Source organism: Aristolochia californica, unplaced genomic scaffold (assembly GCF_029961685.1).
Source record: "Aristolochia californica isolate CCGP_79_NKW_82.1479 unplaced genomic scaffold, dmAriCali1.0.hap1 SCAF_7, whole genome shotgun sequence".
NCBI classification, from domain to species: domain Eukaryota; kingdom Viridiplantae; phylum Streptophyta; class Magnoliopsida; order Piperales; family Aristolochiaceae; genus Aristolochia; species Aristolochia californica.
The window spans coordinates 1,333,848-1,355,847 of NW_027182268.1; the positions used below are offsets into that span (position 1 = coordinate 1,333,848).

Sequence of the window (22,000 nt, forward strand, 5' to 3'; positions counted from 1 at the left end):
ACAGAGAGAGGGATCATCGGAAACACTATATCCTTCTTGGTGATCTCCACAGAGAGACATCATAATGAAAGACACACTTTACGAAGCCGTCCAAGAATACTGTCGCTGCTCTTTCCACCATTTTACTTGGGCCGAAACCTCTGCTACTTAATTGTAAACCTCATAGTTGTGTGGATGCCCTCCCACTGCACGGGAATATAAAACATGTTTTAGTTTTAATAATTTATTTTTATTTCAAAGATTCATAGTAAATAAACAGTATAAAATAAATTGCTTTTGGTTAATATTCTCTACAACTTATAGTAAAATAATTTATAATTTATGTAGAGATTCAAAATAAATAAAAATTTTAAAAAAATTAGTTAATTCTATCTATAAATTATATTAAAACAATTTATAATCATAGCCAATATTCATAATTATATCAGTGTTGGCTATTATTCAGAGCACATGAATAATTACCTATTAAATTAAAATATTATTGTCAAAAAATTAAATTAATATAATTAATAAGAGAATGTTTCTTCGTAATCGATTTCATAGCACTGGGTATAGCCTTTGGCAACAAGGCATACCTTAAATCGAGCAACTCGTCCATCCAGATTATGTTTAATGGTATATACCACTTACAACCCATGGATTTCTTTCCTAAAGGAAAAGGATGTTAAGTTGTGGAGCTTAATCAACACCCTACGTTGAGTCGGTATGCAGATCGACCTTCGCGGTAAGGTTGTTGTGGGGTTAGAAGGGGGTGAGAATCCCTTGCCTGATCCATAATATATTAACTATTGTTTCATTAAGGGCGGTTTGGGAATTTTACTCTTGTATTGTGGTTCCCCTAATTTTCTCTTTATAATTGAGGAGTGCCGCTAATAGGGTTTCATCATCACCAAGGAATTGAAGTTGCAGCTTTAGAGAGGTTAGAGAAAACACATGTAAGTGTGTGCAATATCTCTTATAAACTATTTCATCTTTATAGTGGATTACTGCAGTGGCGGAAGACAAGACGTAGTCTCACCTTGAGGCAAACCTGTATAAATCTTGTTGTTTATTATCGTGCTTGATTTTCCTTTCTTCTGCGATTATTATTATTGCTATCGTTAGTTTGGAATTAGGGCATCTAATTCCTAACAGAGGAACTAGAGTTCATGTCTTGTTCTCCTATAGTGCAGGCATTTTTAAGACATATGATGGTGAAACACAAAATTAGATATGGGGTGAGAAGTAAAAGGCATAGTACAAGTCTTGTGTTATTTCCTTAAGGTTATAGGTTGAGTATCATATTGTAGTCCAAATGGAACAAGAGTATCCCAAGAAGATATCAAGTTCATTTATCTGAGGTGATGTAACATGAACAAAACATGTGCACCCGAAGACTCTTAAAGGAAGTGAAAAGGGTTCATCATTTGGAAATAATAACGAGTATGGGGATATATGACTGAGGACGGATGGGGGTAGCTTATTGTTACAATGTGGGACCCACCATGGTGCTCGAGTTGGTGGGACCCACCACAAGGACATGGGACACCAAGAAGAGTTCCCACCCAAGCTACCACGAGTTAAGGAGTTAAGAAGCACAAGCTGAAATGAGTTAGAAGACTTGAAGATCAAGTGGGAGCCATAAATATTCCACGAGCTGGCAACCTTATCAAGATAAGCTGGAAGATCATGAGGGACCCACAAGGATAAGGCCACGAGTTGGCCTCCTCCCTTATATTGACATGATTGAAGAAAGAGTTCTAGTTCAACTCATATTAGTCTTTTAGTAGATTGTTTTGAATAGACTTATCTTAGAGAGTTAGAGTTAGAATGTAATTAGAAGATTGAAAGGCTAATTGTATAAGGACTTTATCTCTTCCTATACTATAAATAGAGGTGTTGTAATTCGGAATTAATCAAGTTACACATCTCCTTCTTGAGTTAATCTCTCCCTCTATCTTTGGTTGGCACATACCTTTTTTTCTCTTTTCTTTTTTCTTCTCTCTACCCGAGAGCTCTTCTTCCTTTTTCTTCTTTTTCTTTCTTCTTTCTCTTGCTTGGAATATTGGAAAAGGGATCCTAAATTCAACACTTATTAATAAGAAAGAAAGCAGTAAATATGGCACGTGGCCAGTAGAAGTATAGTACTTTCTTGCGGTATAATAGGCCACGGGCTACCTCCAGGAGATGTAGGTTCTTTCGTTCTGCTACATCGTTCTGTTAAGGAGTGTAGACACAAGATGTCTGATGGATAATACCATTTTCTTGACCAAAGGAGTCAAGGTCACTAGAGAGATATTCTTTGGCATTATCAGAGCGAAGTACTTTCATTTTCTTACCAAATTGAGTGGCCACCATAGCATGGAAGGACTTTAAAATGGATAAAATTTAAGATATCTTTCTAAAGAGGAATGTCCATGTGAATCGAGTAAAATCATCAGTAAAGGTGATTTTTAAATTTAGGACACCATGATTGAAACCTCGAGCAAGATGAGAGAGGGTGAAGAAAAAGTGCAAAGAGAGAGAGAGAGAGAGAGAGGAGAGAAGAGAAAAGAGAGAAAAAGAGTTTAGGCTAGATAGAGATTCTTCACGAGTTGAAAAGTGGAGAGTTTGATTGAATCCTTCAACCAAGATCCCTATTTATACTATTTCGATTACATATTAAGATATAAGATAGGATCCCTAATATCCGTAATTACAAAAATCAAGGGAAGATAAATCAATTACAATAATCAAGGAAGATTGACAAATCTTCCAACTCATGTGATAAGGATTTCAGCTCGTGTGATGACTCATCATACCACCTCACATGATCATGGTGGGTCCCACCAGCTCGTGTGATCATGGTGGATCCCACCTTGTAACAGTGATAAAGTACTTAATTTTAGAAATGTTCGAGACACTTAGGGGTCTCCATACATTAGTTTAGATCAAGGAAAAAGGTACAACACCTTTAAGTTCAGTCCAAGGAGAGTATGTGGTTCTCTGGTGTTTGTTTGTTTAGTTGGCACACTTCACAGTTTAAAACACCCTCCCTCTCTCTCTCTCTCTCTCTCTCTCTCTCTCTCTCTCTCTCTCTCTCTCTCTCTCTCTCTCTCTCTCTCTCTCCCTCCCTCCCTCCCTCTCTCACTGCCTCCCTCCTATTAGGAATTAGATGTCCTAATTCAATACTAGCGAGAGTAATAATAATCACAGAAAAAGAAACAATCAAACACAAAAATATAAGATTTATATAGGTTTGCCTCAAGGTGAAACTACGTCATGTCTTCCGCCACTGCAATAATTCACTATGATGATGAAGTAGTTTACAAGAGAAATCATACACACTCAAGTGTTTTTCTCTAACCTCTCTCTACAACAATTGATGATCCTCGATGATAACCCTAACAACAGCACCCCCAAATATAAAGAGAAAACTAGGCCAACCGTAATACAAATATAAAATCTCCAAACTACCCTTAATAAATTAGCAGTCAATATATCGTGGATTCACATGTTGGCTCTGCGTAAAGCATTAATTAGACTCCACAACTTAACACCTCCCTCCCTCCTCTCTCTCTCTCTCTCTCTCTCTCTCTCTCCCTCCCTCCCTCTCTCTCTCACCCTCCCCCTCTCTCCCTCCCTCTCTCCATCTCTCCCTCTCTCTCTCTCTCTCCCTCTTCCCTCCATCTCTCCCTCTCTCTCTCTCTCTCTCTCTCTCCCCCTTCCCTCCATCTCTCCCTCTCTCTCTCTCCCCCTCCCTCCCTCCCTCTCTTTCTCTCTCTCTCTCTCTCTCTTTCTCTCTCTCCCCCTCCCTCCCTCCCTCCCCCCTCCGTCTCTCTCTCTCTCTCTCTCTCTCTCTCTCTCTCTCTCTCTCTCTCTCTCTCTCTCTCTCTCTCTCTCTCTCTCTCTCTCTCTCTCTCTCTCTCTCTCTCTCTCTCCGTCTCTCTTCCCCTCTTTGCCTCCCGTCACGACACAACTATCCGAATAAGGCGTAAGGTGTTAATTAGGCTCCACAACTTAACACACCTTCTCACTAGCTCACTCCCTCCTTCCCTCACTGGCTCACTCCCTCCCTCTCTCTCTTTCCCTCCTTCCCTCCCTATTTCCCCCCCTCTCTTCCTCTCTCACTCCCATAGTGAGAACATGTTTGATTTTCATATCAAGAAGAGTCTTGCCCATTCCCACCACCTCTTCCATGACCATCTCTAATATTTCTTCCTCGTTCCTGAATACTGGAATTACCACCTCTATTATTAGAGTATATGGCTAAGGAGACATCAACTTGGGAGGTGGTGGATAGATCTAAGATATGTTAGGAATTAAACTCCCTAATTCCAAACTAACATGAGCAATAACAATAAACGCAAAAGAAGGGAAAAACAAGCACAAAAAAGCAAAACAAAATTTATATAAGTTCGCCTCAAGGTGAGACTACGTCCTGTCTTCCGACGCTATAGTAATCCACTATGAAGATGAAATACTTTACAAGAGAAAGCACACACTTACAGGTATTTCTCTCTAACCTCTTGGCCTGCAACTCGAGATGCTCCTCGGATTAAGATGATTAAAACCCTAATAGTGGCACCCCTCAATTATAAAGACAAAATTAGGGCAATTACGATACAAGAGTAAAATTTCCAAAATGCTCTTAATAAAATAACAGTTAATATATTGTAAACTAGGCAGGGGCTCCGCCTCCACACCCCTGAAAGGGGGGACTTCCCGCCCCCCTTCCAATCCCCACAACGACCTGACCTTGCAAGTTGATCCGCGACCAACTTAGCGTAGGGAGTTAATTAGGCTCCACAACTTAACAAGATATGTATAAGGGTAGCACTTCTATCATCAAAGAAGGGAAGAGTTGCTAAGCTGAGGATTTGAGTTTTGGCTACCTCAAGATATGGTTGGATATTGGCAAGACATATGGTTGCTACTAATGTTTTCCTTTATTTCTCTTGAATTGAAATATTTGTGGAATAGGGTTGAGCAAGTTTCCACTCTTGAATGAGACCTCTTAGTCAAGTACATTATCTTCATGCTTGGTATTATACATTATTTATAAAACATCATATAATTTGCAAATTCTTAACTCCAGAGTATAGCTTTGCACAAGTATCCCACAGTTGTTTAGCAATCTCAAGATGCACCACAGTATTTGCAATACTCTCTTCCATGTTGTTAATCAACCAACTAAGTAATAGTATATCCTCCCTAAGCCACTTGGTGTATACACTATCTTCCTCATCTAGGAGAGGACGAGGCTTATTCAAGTGATTCAAGAAGTCACGAGTGATGAAAAATCGCTTAATGGATTGTGACCAACTCAATTAATTTGATAACCCCTTAAGAGGAATTGTGGTGAGTTTGAGTAGGTTCCTTTTTCCAACCATATTAAATCCAATATCTTAAGCCATGAAATATTGACCACTAAACAAATAATCACCGCTCAAAGAGTTTAGAGTTGAAGTTGTATCTTCAAGTATCAATCACACTAGCAAGAATTTCAGCACCCTTTTTTTCTTTGACGTGGGACAACAATCTCTTAACCACACGTCCTCATGGTTTTAAAGCCAAAGACTAAGTAAAACCAAGAGAGAATCAAACTAGATTCATGTAAAAGGTGCTACAATCCAGAATTAAGCTAAAAGAACAAGAAGAGCACATACCTAGTGTTGTTTTTCTTAAATCCAAATCTCAATTCATGCATGCACGTAAACAGGAATAAACATTCCATATGCTAGCCCATGCAATCTAGAAGGATTCTCATATTATTCTTAATCAAGAAATAATCTCCAAATATAAAAGAAAATCAAATGAAATCATCAAATATTGCTTAAGATCAAGTCAATTCCGAAGAAGGAAGCTTTCCTCCTTAAGTGCATGCCCCATATGTAAAAAAATCTTAGCCTTTGGACTTCCTTTGTCTCTTGTGTATTTAGATAATGAAATCCCAAAACATAGTCCTAATTACAAGGACCTAAACATTACTGAATTCAGCATCCTTCTTTCCAAAAGAAAAAAAATTCCTTGGATTGCTTCAACCAAGAATAATTGGTAGAGGAAAATTGGCAATAAATAACCAAGAACAGCAATCTTCCAGGGGTTGTTTAACGAATTTTAACTATGGTAGTAAGAAAAATAAACCATTATTCCAATAGAGAATCAACTAGGCTTGATTCATATAATTTTCCAAAGACCAAAAACAACATTAAGATAAAGAAAATTGTTCCTTAATCAAAACTTGTATTAATGAGAGGAAATCAAATAAAAAACCTTAAGTTGATTCATAGAAAGAATCATCACTTAATCTTCATGAAAATAAGAAGATAATACTCATTCTCTAAGTTTCTTCATGAGGTTAATCATCAATAATCATCTCAACAAAAAAAGAGGAAGAACACTTATCTTGAATGAGCACGAGTTTTCCAGCTTTGCTTCAACCGAAACTTCAACTTAGCAAGCTTGATAAACTCATATAACTAACACCTTAACAGAGGGACTTGGAATCATAAAACCCTTGCTTTCATACCATGTGAAAATTTAGGATTCCATGGTGGGAGGTCTCGGTCAGGTGGTAGAGAAACAGAAGTGGAAGAAGAAGAGAAGAAAGGAAGAAGAGAAGAGGAAGCAAGGGACTGCTGATTGAGAGAGAGAGAGAGAGAGAGAGATCTTAGGAGAAGATAGAATAGGCTTGGGACAAATTTGAGAAGAGGAGAGGCTTGATGCTCTACCCCATGCCTTGAGGTTCTTATTTATAGTTGTGGGAGGATGTTTACAATGATTGCAATGCCCTCAGGGCTACAAGCTTTATGAAAGAAAAGACGTAAGTGGACATACATAATATTACATAATTACACCCTTATGTCATCCTTATGAAAGTCACTTTATTTACCTCCTTTGCCACCTCTAGACGTGGGTGAGGAGTTCCTCCTTTTTACCAGTCATGCCACCCTTCACGTGGGTGCCATCTAATACTGAAGTTAATTTTGATGATGCCAAAGAGAGAAGAAATATTAACTAAAATGAATTACTAAATGAGGGGGGATGAAATTTAACTGAAAAAATCAGCTATGAAGTTTCATGATGAGGGGGAGTATCTTTGCAAAAATAAATCACTTTCACAAGTTAGGAGGAGCTATTTTCAATTCAATCATGCGTTTCACATTTGCATCATGACATAACACTCAAATTTAAATAAGTGTTTATCATCATAAAAATGGAGAGAATATTGGAGTATGGTATCAAGATCCCCCCCATTTTCCCTAATTTTGAGAAAAAAAAAGAGTAGATGATTAACCATGGCATACAAGTTTATGTTTTGTAGCTAGAAAGGACAATTTGGCAAAGCAAGCAAAGGAGTCAACTACATATAGGGGAGTTAGCCACTTCAATAGGGGAAATAAAGAGTTGCAGCCAAATGAGTCAATTAAAAGAAACAAAAATAGGAATCAACTATAGGCAAACGAGTCTACCATTTTTTTAAGTAGAATGAAAAGGAGTGGACTAACAACGACATAAGATCTTCAAAAATGAAAGGGAGTCAACTACTTTAAGCGATAAAAGATTTTAATAAATGAAAAAGAGTCAACCATATGACTTATGGACAAGTAGATCCTATGTCAAAAGAGGAAAAGGAGTCAACCACTATTTATGTAGTCGATTACTTGGTACAAAATTCAAAATTTCCAATACTCCAAGCCTTGGTCTAGGAATTGTAGGTATCCAGAACTTATAAATATCTTTTTATTATGTTTAGTAGCAAAAAGAGGATTTAATACTTATATTTTTAGAATTTTTGAACATATATTTTTCCTAATTTTTCATAATAGAAAATAGTCATTTTCTAGCCATATAACATGTAGTTTTCTTTTTAACATTGGGGAGACTTCCATTTGGCCAAAACTCTCTCAAAATGTTGAGGGAATTTGCTGTAGTACTTTTCAAGCTTCCTAAACCCTCACCTGCGATTTTAAGAATTTGTGCCACTTCCAAAGCTTCAAAGGACGTCAAACTTGAAGGTTTATTTTTAGCTAAGTGTGCTTGTATTTTAAAATACAAATTGAAAACCCAGATCTCTATTGCTAAATGTGTAATGAGTGGTTTTCAAATTCATATTTGATTAAGCTCTTGCATCTTGTGTGCACATTTGATTGTTTCCACTCAAAACCATTCTTTCAACCTCGTTTGTCATTGTATTTTAAAATCATTAAATGATCGAGTTACTGAATATGCTATTACCAAGATTCACCTTTTGGTTGTATTTCTATTGACCTTGATTTATAAAATCTACCTATTATTATGTGTTATTTAAGTTTTATAAAAAAGTAAGCTATCCTTGCAAATTGAAAATCAACCAAGACTTGGTTCATTTCATTGGTAGTAGTTGAAATTTTTTTTGCTGGTGTAGGTGCTTGTACCCTAGCATTGATTGTCATGAGTCTCAAGTGTTGGGTAGGAGCTATAATTGAATCCTAGGTTTTTAACTCTATAGATGTGGTTTGGCCTTTGAACATAGTGAATTAACTCTCAGGTGTAAATACCTTGGAAGTGGATTAGCATTTTGAGACTTGTCAAATTATGAACTACTATAAAATAGTTATGTTCTTTGTTTGATTAATTGCATGTTTGGTGTGAATAGATTATTATAACTATTCTTGAATCAAATATTAGCCTATTCACCCCCTCCCCTTTTAGGTTTATCCTTGTAGGACCTAACAAACCTGTGAGTCCCAATCTAATTCAAGCAACTTGATCCTATTTTTTTAGGTGCCCAAATTAGTTCCCAAGTCTGGGTCAAAAGACCCGATTGAAGACTCAACTTTGGTTTTACTCATATGGTTGAGCCAAAGTGCAATGATAAGCTTGGAGGTGGCATGTAGAGTACAATCACAACCATCAAAATGCTTTTACAATTAGGTTGTAACCAATGAGGACAAAAGGAGGAGATTAAGATTGAAGAGTTGGGAGAAATGAAGATAAAGGAAAATAGGAAAATTGGAGTGGGAACCATGAAAATTCATTTGTTCAAGGGACCCGAACCCAATAATTAAATTTAGTAAGTGACTAACAAACCACCTCCATTAAGATTTAAGAAGGAAAAGTTAACATGTTTTTCATAATTCATGGGGACCCAAACGCTTGTTGGAGCCAGGACCTTTTGACTTCCCTCCACAACTTCCAAAAGTTTTCTTGACCCAAGGACACAGATAAACGTTTGCTTAACCCTTACGACTCGTTTTTTTTTTTTTTTTTCAAACGAGCAAGATAATACTTTTTGTTTCTCTCTGCTCTTCTCTTCTCGTTTAGTTTTGCCAGGCTCAGCCTCGTTGGGTCAACCTACTACGCATCTCGTTGACTTCGCGTACATTTCCCACCGCTAAAGGAAATAGAAATATTTAAAAACGACATAAAAAGTCGACGCACTCGGAGGTCTCCTTTACGACCTACCTTCTCCGTTTCTTTCTTTAAACAGGGAATGGCGGATGGAGATCTTTCAACACGTGGCACGGATCTGGTGGCTATGCCGAATCGATTGCCTCGAGACTTTAATAAATACAGTCAACCAAAGGAACAGCGTTGGATCGGCTTCAGGGTAATCGGACGGCTGAGTCTCTTGACCTGCTTCTCCCGGTTCTCGAAGCAGCGTGAGTTGGTTGGTCAACAGCTTTTTATTGCTAAGCCCAACGCCTCCTTGGTGGTCCCCTCTTCTGGTCAGCAAACGTGCTTCTCGGTTCATCTCTCATACTCATACCTTCCACGTTTTTATCTCATTCTCGCCAGTTTATCGTCTCGGCACGAAAAGTTTTATTTGTTCAACTCAGGGAACCGCAAGCTCATGACTCGGGATTTTTGTTAAGTATGGTAAAAATATTTATTTACATAAGTAATTAATAGCACTTTAAAGTAATTATTTAACGTTTTTAAATTTAAAAAAAACTTTTATTGATAATTTATATGAATTAATATTTTTACCATATTCATCAAATCTCATTCCATTTCCAACTCTACTTCGTAGTTTATGCTTTCTACACTCACCTTTTTTTTATATTTTTTAAAATAAATATATCTCATATTTAGTAAATATGAATATTATAGGGCAAAGCAACCAATTAAATACTTTTAGAACTCTAAAAAAAAAACATAAAGCAATCTAGTCATATAAAAAAATGTTCTCCTAAGAAAATTACCAAAAATAGAAAATCCACTCTTTTTTAGTAGAAGATCATTAGTGCTAATTTGAATTTGATGAAAACCTTAGAAACAAATGGTCCATATTGTAAAATGTCCTATTTTTTTTAAATAGGATACATCCAAAAAATAATCTATGAAATTACTTTTTAATCATGAAAGAAACCCATGGATACATTAATGTAATTCTATATCTTCATGATATTTTGCATGTAAATAGATTTGGTACATTCATTGATTAAATAATAAAATACAATAAATATATAGTTTTACTTCAACAATGGGATCAATCAAACAAAATTCTATAAAAGATGAATTTTTTTTTGTGTAGGTTAGAGGTGGAACTCTATAATTGATCATTATATTCAAGCTCATACAACTTGTACAAGAGGCAACCATATGTTCTATGACAAGATTGTGTAACATGAGTCAACCTTGAATTGAAAAAGTAGTTAATGAATATAACCCCTCACAGTCATATAATTATGAGGGGTTGTATTTATAATTGTAGGAAGGTACTTACAATGACTACAAATGCCCTTATAGGCTACATGCTTCAAAAGAAAAAAAGATATAAGAGGACATACACCAACTTGCATAATTATAATTTTATGTCATCTCTATGAAAGTTTTCCTTATTTACTAGTCATGCCACCCCTACATATATGGGTGTCTCTTACCACTCCCCATCAAGTTGGTGTTTGTAACTTTATTGTACAAATAATCTTGGTCAAGAAACTTGTATGCTTGAAAAATAAATTTTGATTGCTTTGACTTGATTCATCTTCTTCTTGTAGTTTGCATCTTATTCTCATCTCATCTTCCTCTTTCTTAGATATTTTAGTCACATAAAACTTGGAAGCCATGAACTAGGGGACCTTTATTACTTGGACTTGTCTTCAGTGACTGTAGTTTCCATTTCTCAGACCGAGGCAAGATTATGGCACAACAGGTTCGGACATCCGTCCGCAACATCACTTCAACAATTATTTCCTTTTTTTTTTTAAAACCTTGTCTGTTTTGAACTATGAAGTATATTAGTTGAGCAAACACCGAAGGATAAAATATTCTCCTCGAGCTGAAATTAAAGGTGTTGCACCATTTTCCTCAATTCACTCCAATGTATGGGGACCATTGAGTGTCTCAAATATTTCACTAGTTAAGTATTTCATTACTTTTGTGGAGATTTCACTCGAGTCACATGGTTGTTTTTTTAATGCATGGTCTGAAATTTTTTCCATATTTAAGTTCATTCATGCCATAGTAAACACTCAATTTGGTAAATAAAAATACAAGTCTTTCATTCTGATAATGACAAAGAGTACCTCTCCGGTGAATTTCGATCATGTTGTTAAAATCATGGCATTATCCATCAAACATCATGTGCCTACATCCCTAAAAAAATGTTGTAGCCAAAAGAAAAAATAGACATCTCCTAGAGGTAGCCCGTGACCTATCTACTCTATGCATGTGCCCTATTGTTACTTGCCCCATGTCATTCTTACTACCTGCTTTCTTATTAATCGGTTGCCTTTTTCAATGCTTAATAATAAATCCCCATATCCACAACATCAGTTCAACATTTACTTCCATCCTTAAAAACTTTACCAACTTTCACCTGTGAAGTCTATCACTTGAGCAAACACTAAAACTCAAAGGTGTTGCTCCTTTTTCATTAATTCATTTAGATGTATGGGGACCCTTAATGTCTGAAATGACTATTTCTATTTTGTTACTTTTGTTGATGACTTTACCAAGTCAAATGACTATTTCTATTTAAAGAACGATCTAAAATTTTTTCCATATTTAAATCCTTTCAAGCTATGGTGTCCACTCAGTTTGGAAAACAAATACAAGTATTTCAATCAGATAATGCCAAAGAGTATCTATCTAGTGAATTTCAATCATTTTGTCACGACAATGGCACTATTCGTCAAATATCTTGCGCTTACACCCCTAAAAAAATTGTGTTGCTGAAAGAAAAACCAACATCTCCTTGAGGTAGCATGTGGCCTACTCTACTCTATCAAGGTGCCCTACTTTACTGGCCTCATGCCATTTTTGTTGTCGGCTACCTTATTAATAGGCCAACTTCTTTAGTCCTTAGCCATAAATACCCATATTATTATTTCCGAATGGAGAGTCCTTCTCCATTCTTTTAAAAGTTTTTGGTTGCACATGCTTTGTTCATATCACATCTCCTCAAAAGAGTGAACTTGAGCCAAAATCACTTAAGTGTATCTTTTTGGGTTACTCTCGTACCCAAAAGGTTGTCTGTTATAATCCCTCTCTTTGGAAATTATTTGTTTCTAAGGATGTCACCTTTTTTTATGACATTCTTTTTATTCCTCAAAAGTTGTACCCCTGGTTTTTCATCAGTTGAGCCAGCTCTCAAGCCCGTTGTGCCACTTGATGGGGTTCTACTTCAGCCCCTTGAAGACTCGGCCAATACCACACCTGTGGAGTTTACAGATCCCTCCAAGGTAAGTTCATATTCCCTTGTTGCAGCCCATAATATTATACTTGACCAATAGCTCTACGGAGGGGGCCCCGGACATGCATTAGGCCCTCCACTTCTCACCCTATTTTAAACTTTGTTTCTCACTGTTGTTGGTTTTCTTCATGCTGTCAGTTTCTTGCATCTATTTCTTCCATCTCTACTCCACAGTCATATCAGGAGGCTTTGAGACATCCAGGATGGAAGGTTGCCATGGAAGAAGAAATGCATGCCTTATATGAAAATCAGACTTGGGCCCTTATTCCTCTTCCTCCCGGCAAGAAACTCGTAGGCTTTAAATGGGTTTTTACTATCAAACACAATCCAGATAGTTTTGTTGCTCGCCTTAAAGCCGGACTAGTTGTAGAAGGATATACTTAGTGTTATGGAGTAGATTATGAGGAAACATTTTCCCTAGTGGCAAAAATATGGGTCTTTAGTTTGCTTTCTTTCACTTTTTCCTCCTACAATGTATCTAAATGGTATTTTGTGTATCAATTTTTTGGATACATAACATTGTTAACAAATTGAGAATAAATAACAATTGACAAACATATTTGAACTATTTGAATGAGATATTGTGACGTTTCATAATTTCTTTTACCATAGGATATCACATTTGGACAGAACACGTGTAACATGTCTCATGGGAAACAACCTCCATTACAACTCCCAAATTTGATAATGTAATTTTCTTGACATCTCCTCTACCTATTCAAAACTAACATTGTTTAATATTTGTTTATGTATAATTTTGGATAGCTATCAAAAAATTTGCTTGCATTTCTCTACACCCCTCCATACTACAATTATTTTGGTCTTATTATTTATTTATGTTTGTCTTAATGTAGATTCTCGCTCTATTTCTCGAGTAGGTTGTACATTATTCAACAAATAATAGTAGAACGCAAAGGAGTTAGAGGATTTAAGGGAAACAAGATGTACATAATATTGTACATATTTGAACTATTTGAACTCAAATAACCCAAAATTTATCTGATTTTAATACATATTGTAAGCATTTAAATAAGTTATTGCCATATTCCCTTCGCCGTAGTAGATAAGAGTGAAGGGAAGTAATATCATAGTTAAATGTGACTATGTGGCTATAGGTTGAGTTTGAGATGCATCTTTTAGAACACAAACTTGCCTCATGAAACCTATCCCAAAACTCAAATTAGTGATAAGGATAGATATCCAAACTCCCAACTCTCAGATTTCATGATATCTCCTTCATTGGTACAAAACTTATTTGGTGTTGCCTAAGCATAATTTGAAACAATTAATGAAAATTTAGCAACAACTCCCTTCTCCTTTTCAATTATTTGAGTTACCACTCAATACCTAAAGTAAGGGTAACACAAATAACAAATAATAGTACAAAATAGAGAATTTTAAGTTTTTTAGCCACAAGCTCTTATCACAAAAGTGATATAGGTGACACTTTAAGTATCATACACATGACTTACAGACATGGCAAGAATGAGTTTTGCTACGATAGTGTTGAATTTTTGGAAAATAAAATTTTTTTACTAACTTTTTGCAATTTGAGTACAATGAATTTCTATTTGTAATAGAGGAAACAAGTACAATCCAATTACAATAAAACTACCCTTATCCCAATTACACCTAAAGTTAATCACTAAAAGATAAGTCCTAGAATAATTAAACAACTAAATATAAATAGAAGACTAACATAACTATAACACCTTTAACTGAGACTCTTTTGTGAGTCTCCAGTAAGACTCCACCATATTAATTCCAGCTCTATAAGACTTCTTATTGTGAGAGTCATGTAAGACTCTTCCAAACTTACTCTTTAACATTCCCCTTGAAGCTGGAGTTTATAACATCAGCTTGCAATGAAAAAGATTCTTGGGCTTCAATTTTCTTTTACTAAAAAAAATTCTTCATAAATGCAAAAACTTCATCTTATGTGCTCTCCCTTTCTTGATTATTTTGGTCATATAATAATTACAATATGGGAGAAGAAAATCACTCCTAGTCGTATGACAAAGCTCCATACACTAGTTAAAATGGTTAGAGTCTGAAACACATTCCACTCAATTTTAAAGGCAAAAAAATAGCCCAACTTTAGGATTTAACAAAGAGACTACTCACTTTTTAAGGTTAGCTCAAACACAAATCACCTCTTGGGTAAAGAATAAAAGACTTTACTCAAGTTGGATGTTAGGCACACTCCTATAGTTTTTATATAGTCTAGGCATTGCTCTGAAGTGATGAAGACACAAGAAAATAAACTAAAAAAATACTAGAGGAAAATAACTTTAACCGGAAGGAGGCGACTATGCAACACCCATACTTTCAAAGTGATATTTTTTTTAAAACTCTAGGAGACTATAATGGTAGACTATAAGAAGACTCGAGAAAGAAGAAAGGAGAGAAGAGAAGAGTAAAAAAGCATTAGAATTAGGTTTTCATAAAAGAAGAGGATAATGACTTAACCTCTCTTGTGTCTTCCTTTTTGATTATATAGTAGAGTCCTTAAAAACAAATACAAAAAACCATATCACTACCCTCATAAGAGAAGGCAATTACATATAATACCATTTCAATAAACATAAGCTCTCACCTTGTGATTACAACTTATATAGCAGTTGAGAAAGAAATAACATTCATCACACTTGATGACTTTCTACAAATGTTGAATCTAAAAGCTCTAAGGTATTGCCAAACACCTAGAACTAAAGAATATCGAGAGAACAAGTTTTGTAATATGGACCTAGGTTTGTTCATCCCCACCAGAAGCTACCAATTCCACCATTCCAATCCAATCAAGAATATGACATAGACCATTCCATCTTGCTAACCACTTGGTAAGAATCAAGCCACACAGACTTCAATAACGGTATGACTAGAGCTTCAAATGCACCCAACTGTTGTAGAAGGCCTTTACATTCCAACTATATATGTCCAAAGTATAGTGCTTATTCTCTTCTTTGTGGCCTTTCAGCTTCAACTTTGGAGTTGTATTGTTGAGGTCAATAGTGACTTTCGATGCCTTTGGTTGTTCCTTTTGCTCTTTGTTGAAAGAAGAATCATACACCATATACTTGGCCACCTTATCTTATCTCTTTGAAGCTCTCTTGCTCGATATATTCAACTCTTCTTCTTTATAAGCTACTTCTTCATGCCTAGACTGCATTTATTTTTCTCCTATAATTTTCAAAATTAGGTTTTCATCCCTAAGTGAGAACAATGTCCTTGTTTGGGAAAGGATTATCAACAAAAAAGTTGGATGGGAAATCATGCTTGTACTTGTCTCAGTAGTTTCAACACTTTTTTTTTGGTGGCATTTGGGTATCTCGTATATATACGAGGATATATTATAGTGTACTTCCACTAGTTCAAGATTCTTATATAGTTTGTAACACAAGCTATACTCTCATCCCCTTGTTAGTGATGGTGAACTCATTATATGCCCTTCCTATTAATAATTAAGAGTTAATTTTGTTCGCCAAGATTTCTCATACAACTTAGATCAATTTAGAATAATCGTGTTTTATGGCTATGTTTGGAACATAGAAAGCGGAGATAAAAGAACATGAAGAGAAGATCAAGAGAAAGAGAGAAGAAAAGAAGAGAAAAGATATATGTTTGGATGCTCATGGAAAATAAGAGAGAAAATGAAAGAGAAATGTCGTTTCTCCTATTTGGATACACATGAAAAAAATATATATATATATATATAGTAATATTTTAAAATTATAATATTAAAATTTTCTCTCAAGTTTCTATTTTTTTTCTCTCCAAATTCTATCATTTTGTGAAAGAAAATTTATCAACTAAAAGATAAAATAATATTCTCTCTCATTTTCTTTTCTCTCAATAATTTTCTACCCCCTATAAACAACACAACAGAAAATAATTGTCTTCCTTTTTTTTTTTTTCTATGAATTCCATCGTTCTAAACTCTCAAAAAACTCAGTTGGAAAAAAAGTTGAGGGGTATAAGGATCAATTATTAGGTGACTGATTAATGTGTTAACTTTGGCAAAAGTTTGGACTTTTATCGCGTGTCAGTTGGTGATCTTCCAAGTCAATGGCTACTATTGCTCTTTCTTTTAAATTTGAAGTCTTATTACTATACAACAGAAGACAGTAAAATGGGAGCCAATTTATCGTGAAAATATCGTGAAGTCGACTTCATCTTCTCAAATTCTCCTCTCGACGTAGGTGCGACTTTTAATTTTAGCGACCATTGGTATTTTATGTTAAGTCGCGCCCACCGCCTTCGGTGCCATTTTATAATGTATAAAATAATCAGAAAACAATCTGGGCCATCGGATTGGAAACCTCCTTTGACTCGAATTCTTCCTTCCTTTGTTCTTACTTTTTCCGCGACATGTTAAGGCCCGTGCCTTTCCTCTTTCCTTATAGTCTCCCGTCCTCGTCTTCTCCCCTCGTTTTCCTTCTTCTCTACCTGAGGTAGCACACGAGCTCTCATGGTGGTCTGAGATCCCTGGTCATTCGTTGTGCGCGTTTTTTTTCTTCTTATCGTCTTAAATGGCGGTCGATCTGATGGGCTATGCGAAGGTGGAAGACCAGATCGCCATCCAAGAAGCCGCCTCTGCTGGGATGAGAAGCATGGAGCATCTGGTCCGAATGCTCTCTCATCAAAATTTACAGCCGAACCCTGTCGATTGCAGGGAGATTACTGATTTCACGGTCTCCAAGTTCAAAAAGGTGATATCCATCTTAAACCGAACAGGACACGCTCGCTTCCGTCGCGGCCCAATGGTCCCGGCGCAGAGCCTAACCTCCGCTCCTCAGCCCCAGAGTCTGACACTGGATTTTTCTAAACCCAGCCCTAATCCTAATCTTTGCAGCGAGATCTCATCCAGTCAGTACACTGCGTCGACCAAAGAGAACTTTAGTATTTCGCCTCCTATGTCATCTGCGAATTCATCATTTGTATCGTCGATTACCGGCGACGGCAGTGTCTCCAACGGGAAACAGGTATCGTCGCTCCTGATTCCACCTATTCCAGCAGTATCTGCAGGAGTTTCCGCGGGAAAACCGCCTCTTTCCTCCTCGTACAAGAAAAAATGCCACGGGCATGGACACTCTGAGGACCTCTCCGGCAAGTTTTCTGTTTCCGGACGATGCCATTGCTCCAAGAGAAGGTACTATTTCGATGCTTTTTGCGGGAACCTCTCAAACGGGTTTACCCAATCCTCGTATGAAAATTATCTTGCCCGACGAATCTACCAGCGCAAGGTAGCAGTGCGAGTGTTTTCTGCATAAGATATTAGGTTGTTAACCTCTGCGCGGTGGAGAAAAAAATGCTTCTACGACTACTTTTGTCTGCCGAGCGTACGAACAAATTTTGATTTGATTTTTATTGTTGGCATATGCAGGAAGTCACGGGTGAAGAAAACGATTAGAGTCCCAGCAATTAGTTCGAAAATGGCCGATATCCCTCCTGATGAGTACTCTTGGAGAAAGTACGGCCAGAAACCCATCAAAGGCTCCCCTTATCCCAGGTGAGTGAAAAGGGTTTCTAAAAGAAAAAAAGAAAAAAAGATTTTAAACTGGGAAGATGACACTGTATTGCTTGTATACTCAATTTGTTTTTTGTTCTTTATGAATATTACCAGGGGTTATTACAAGTGCAGTAGCGTGAGAGGATGCCCTGCTAGAAAGCACGTCGAGAGAGCGCCGGATGATCCATCGATGCTGATAGTCACATACGAAGGGGAGCACCGCCACTCGCAGCCGACCCAGTTGCCGGATTCCGACGCTGCCGGCAACGCCGTTATGGCTTTTGAGCCATGACGATAGGGAAACTGATTCCTCTCTGTCGGTCCTTGTAAAAAGAGAACTTGTACCACAGCAACGTTACCCTTGATCGTTTGCCTTTTGTTTTTTTCTTTTTAATATTTTTGGTGGTGGCGTGGTGCGACTGCGAGCGAATTACGAAATGGGACTCACGGGGTGATTTTGTAACTTGCGATGTAAATTTCTCGTAAAGAAGACTGAAGAGGCCTACCGATCATTGGACAGAAATGAACACCAAACCTAGCTTAATATTTCTATTATTTTATTGATCAATTTCACATTTTTGACTTCAATGTTCGAGTAGTGCACCGACTGAACGAACTGGATTTGATTCCGATTTTGAAATCCGGTTCTTGTCACTTAGTGGGAGAGGAGAAGTCAAAAAGGTAAGGCGGGGGGGTTTGTTGGGGGTGGGCCCCAGGAGTAATTTTTCGTGTTTGTATTTGTTTAGGTGAGAAAGAGTCAAAGAGTAGGACCCGATTGAGTTGGCATCCACAGTGGGTTTTGTCTGGAAGTTCAAGACCCCGAGTCTACCCTCGGTTTCACCGTCCTTTTTCATTGAAGCTTAATATTTTGTTTATTATTGGTTTTGCGGAAATAAACAACAATTAATGAGAGTAATAGTCCACTAGGAGTATTTCATCTCTTGAGCGGTTTCACGTGTGATTATTTTAGAATATAGAAGACATCTATCTATCCACGGGAGTGAATAAAGTGGTCAACTTGAGAACAGTGTGTGTTTGTGGAATAGATTCTCTCTGGACAAGATTTAGACTTTCTTCGCTCTCCGTCTCGTCTTCTTTATCGCCCGTTTTATTTGACTCGTTGAAAGCATGTGAGGGTCGTTGCTCGATGGAGATGGGTCGTCCCTCGCCCCGCCCCGCCCCGCCCCGCCCCATGTGCATGCTCCCAACTCCTATCTTGACTGGTCAATAATCTTAATTCTCCTGTTTGGAAAGCCCTAGAAAAATACAGCTATTTATATCATTTCACAAAAAATCTTTCATCAATCAAAACACACATAAAAGTGGATTACTATTTTATACGGATTTTTTTTTATATAATCTCCCTTAAACAGGTTTCATCACAAGAGTAAATAAAAAATATTTTTAATTACTTCCAGCGGATTTACTAACTATTTTTTATAAATAATTATAAATAAATTCTTCTTTTTTTTCTTTTGTTTTCAATGGGTCTTTCAGAGATCCACTAGATTATTATTAATAATGCCTACCCGAAATAGTAATGAAAAACGTACTCCCTCAATTGCAACTTATAAAGAGGGCGACGACTTTGGCATCAGCGATGAATACTGAAGGCTCGTTTTACCCGGTCACAATTGGGGGAAAATCACCACCCTGTCTATATTAGTAATTGCGCTGGTGGCGGCGATTAGACAACAAGTCGTGTATATATTCGATTGGTTTTAAGAAAAATACAAGATTGTGGCTTACAGCTGGTGTCTCGTTCGATGAATTTCATACTATAAAACAGATCTCTTGGAGACTAGTCAATCTGAAAATAATCTGCTTAATTCTTTTATATTGATTACACGATTTTTTGGTCAAACCTATCTCTAATGGTGGAAAGTAAAGATGGAAAAAGAGAAATAGGATTCCATTGATGGGGGCTTCATCACCCTAAGTTGAATTCGACTAATGGTTAATGCGCCTTCTTTTGTTCCTGTCAACGGGTTGAAACCTCGCCCGATAGGCTAAAACTCAAGTCAAACCCGTTTGTTCATGAGTACCCATCAAGAGTTTTAATGACCACCCCTGAAGAAAAAACGGGGGTTGGTTCGGGTAAAATCCTAATTAGTATCATTTGGAGGAGTATATACCTTAATTAGTATCCTAATGATTATTGCATAAACATCATTATAGGAAGGTCTGACTAAGAAGTTGGGTACCAAATCTTTTGCAAGATCCAAGTACGGTTATAAACTAGCAAAACATATAGCAGATACAAACCTTTCCTTTGTTTTCCCAAAGTTGTAATGTTAGTTGAATATGGCTGAACAACTATCTATTTGTTGAATTTCTGGAAAGAAATTTTTTTCATTAACTTGTTATAATCTGAGTACATAAACTTTTATTTATAATAGAAGAAAGTAGTAGAGTCTAATTACAATTAAATTTGCTTTGTCCTAATATTACACCCAAAGTCTAACACTTAAAAGATAAGTCCTAATATATTTATACAACTAAACATAAATGGAAGACTAACACAACTAAAACACCTTTTAAATAAAACTCTTCTGTGAGACCTCCTTCTATAATAATTTTGGCTTTGTAAGACTTCTTATTGTGAGTGTCATGTAAACCTCTTCTATATTTATTTTTCAACACTCCCCCTCAAGTTGGAGTTTATAACTTTAGTTTGCAATGAAAATAATTTTTGGTCTTCAATTTTCTTTTGTTTAAAAAATTCTTCACATATGCAATTTTTTATAAATGCAAAAACATCATCTTTTGTGTTCCCCTTTTCTTGAATATTTTGGTCACATAAAAATTACCACAACAAGTAGAATAAAAGACCTCTTTCTTGTAGTTATTCTTCTATTTCTCTCCCTCAAGCTGGAAGGTATCAGTGTAATCCCAACTTGAAACAAAAACATAACTATATTTATTATATCCTCCATCAAGGTGTTACAAGGATAAAAACTCAATCAGACACAAACTCTCACAAAATAAGATGAGTGATATATGTATAATATAGGTTGAAACCAACTTCATAGAATTTCAAACAAAAGTAGTGTTAATAATAACTAAAAAGGATAACACTTATCACTCAAAGGACGAGGAAAAAAACCCACTTGAGGGTACTCATAAAAAAGTCTTAATGGACTAAAATATCCATATGTATAGGGGTGGCATCAAACCGAGCCGGTTTGCAAGTTGCTCGAGCTCAACTCGGTTCAATTCGATTTATCTGGATCTCAAATTGATTTCGAGATCCATACAAGGCTCGTTTAAGTTAAGGAGCTGAGTTCGATCGAACCATGGTTCGGTTAAAAAGCTTAAGAGCTAGCTCGTTAACTTAACGAGGGCCTAGGATTCGGGGAGTCCTGAGGCGGGACCAAGAGCGGGAAGTCAACTTTCGATTTAGTCTCTTCTGCTTTTGTTCTCTCGATGGGAATCAAGGGAATAAAGAACTGCGTTCGCCAGACGGCAATTCAGAAAAAATGGGGGCATTTCGTATTCTTATTCCTCATCCTCCCTCTTCGATTTCTTCCTCCGAACTTCTTCCTCGCTGACGGAAGTGACAAAAAAAGGTAAGTTGTTTTATTCTTAATCTCTGGGTTTTTTTTCGTCACAGACCTAAGACTGATTTTTTTTTCATTGTTATCTTCCGTATTCCATTATTTATCTTCGATCGGTCGAATGCTTCATGCTAATGATGTTTTAGGAGCTCTTTCCTACTCATTTCTCAAAGGTAATCTCATTCTCCCATATTGTTGATTTTTATGGTTTTAGCTATTTCCGTTCTATTGTGTTTTGCGTTTTAAGTATTTTGCCTTAATGTTTTAACTCACCACCTCTCGATCCTTAGA

General features: G+C 36.6%; 1 protein-coding gene across 1 annotated transcript; it reads left to right on the forward strand.

Moving 5' to 3' along the window:
* The first annotated feature begins 17,024 nt into the window (after nucleotides 1–17,024).
* LOC137936384 (probable WRKY transcription factor 17) lies at nucleotides 17,025–18,720 on the forward strand. The gene is made up of 3 exons (XM_068781004.1): nucleotides 17,025–17,792; nucleotides 18,027–18,152; nucleotides 18,267–18,720. Exons 1-3 carry the CDS (start codon nucleotides 17,173–17,175, stop codon nucleotides 18,442–18,444), a joined length of 924 nt encoding a protein of 307 aa, XP_068637105.1. The 5' UTR covers nucleotides 17,025–17,172; the 3' UTR covers nucleotides 18,445–18,720.
* Nucleotides 18,721–22,000: the final 3,280 nt, after the last annotated feature.

Coding starts and splice junctions, on each gene's coding strand:
- LOC137936384 (XM_068781004.1), top strand. CDS start 17,173: ATGGCGGTCGATCTGATGGGCTATGCGAAGGTGGAAGACCAGATCGCC. Junction 17,793..18,026: donor TGCCATTGCTCCAAGAGAAG/GTACTATTTCGA, acceptor TGGCATATGCAG/GAAGTCACGGGTGAAGAAAA. Junction 18,153..18,266: donor AAAGGCTCCCCTTATCCCAG/GTGAGTGAAAAG, acceptor GAATATTACCAG/GGGTTATTACAAGTGCAGTA.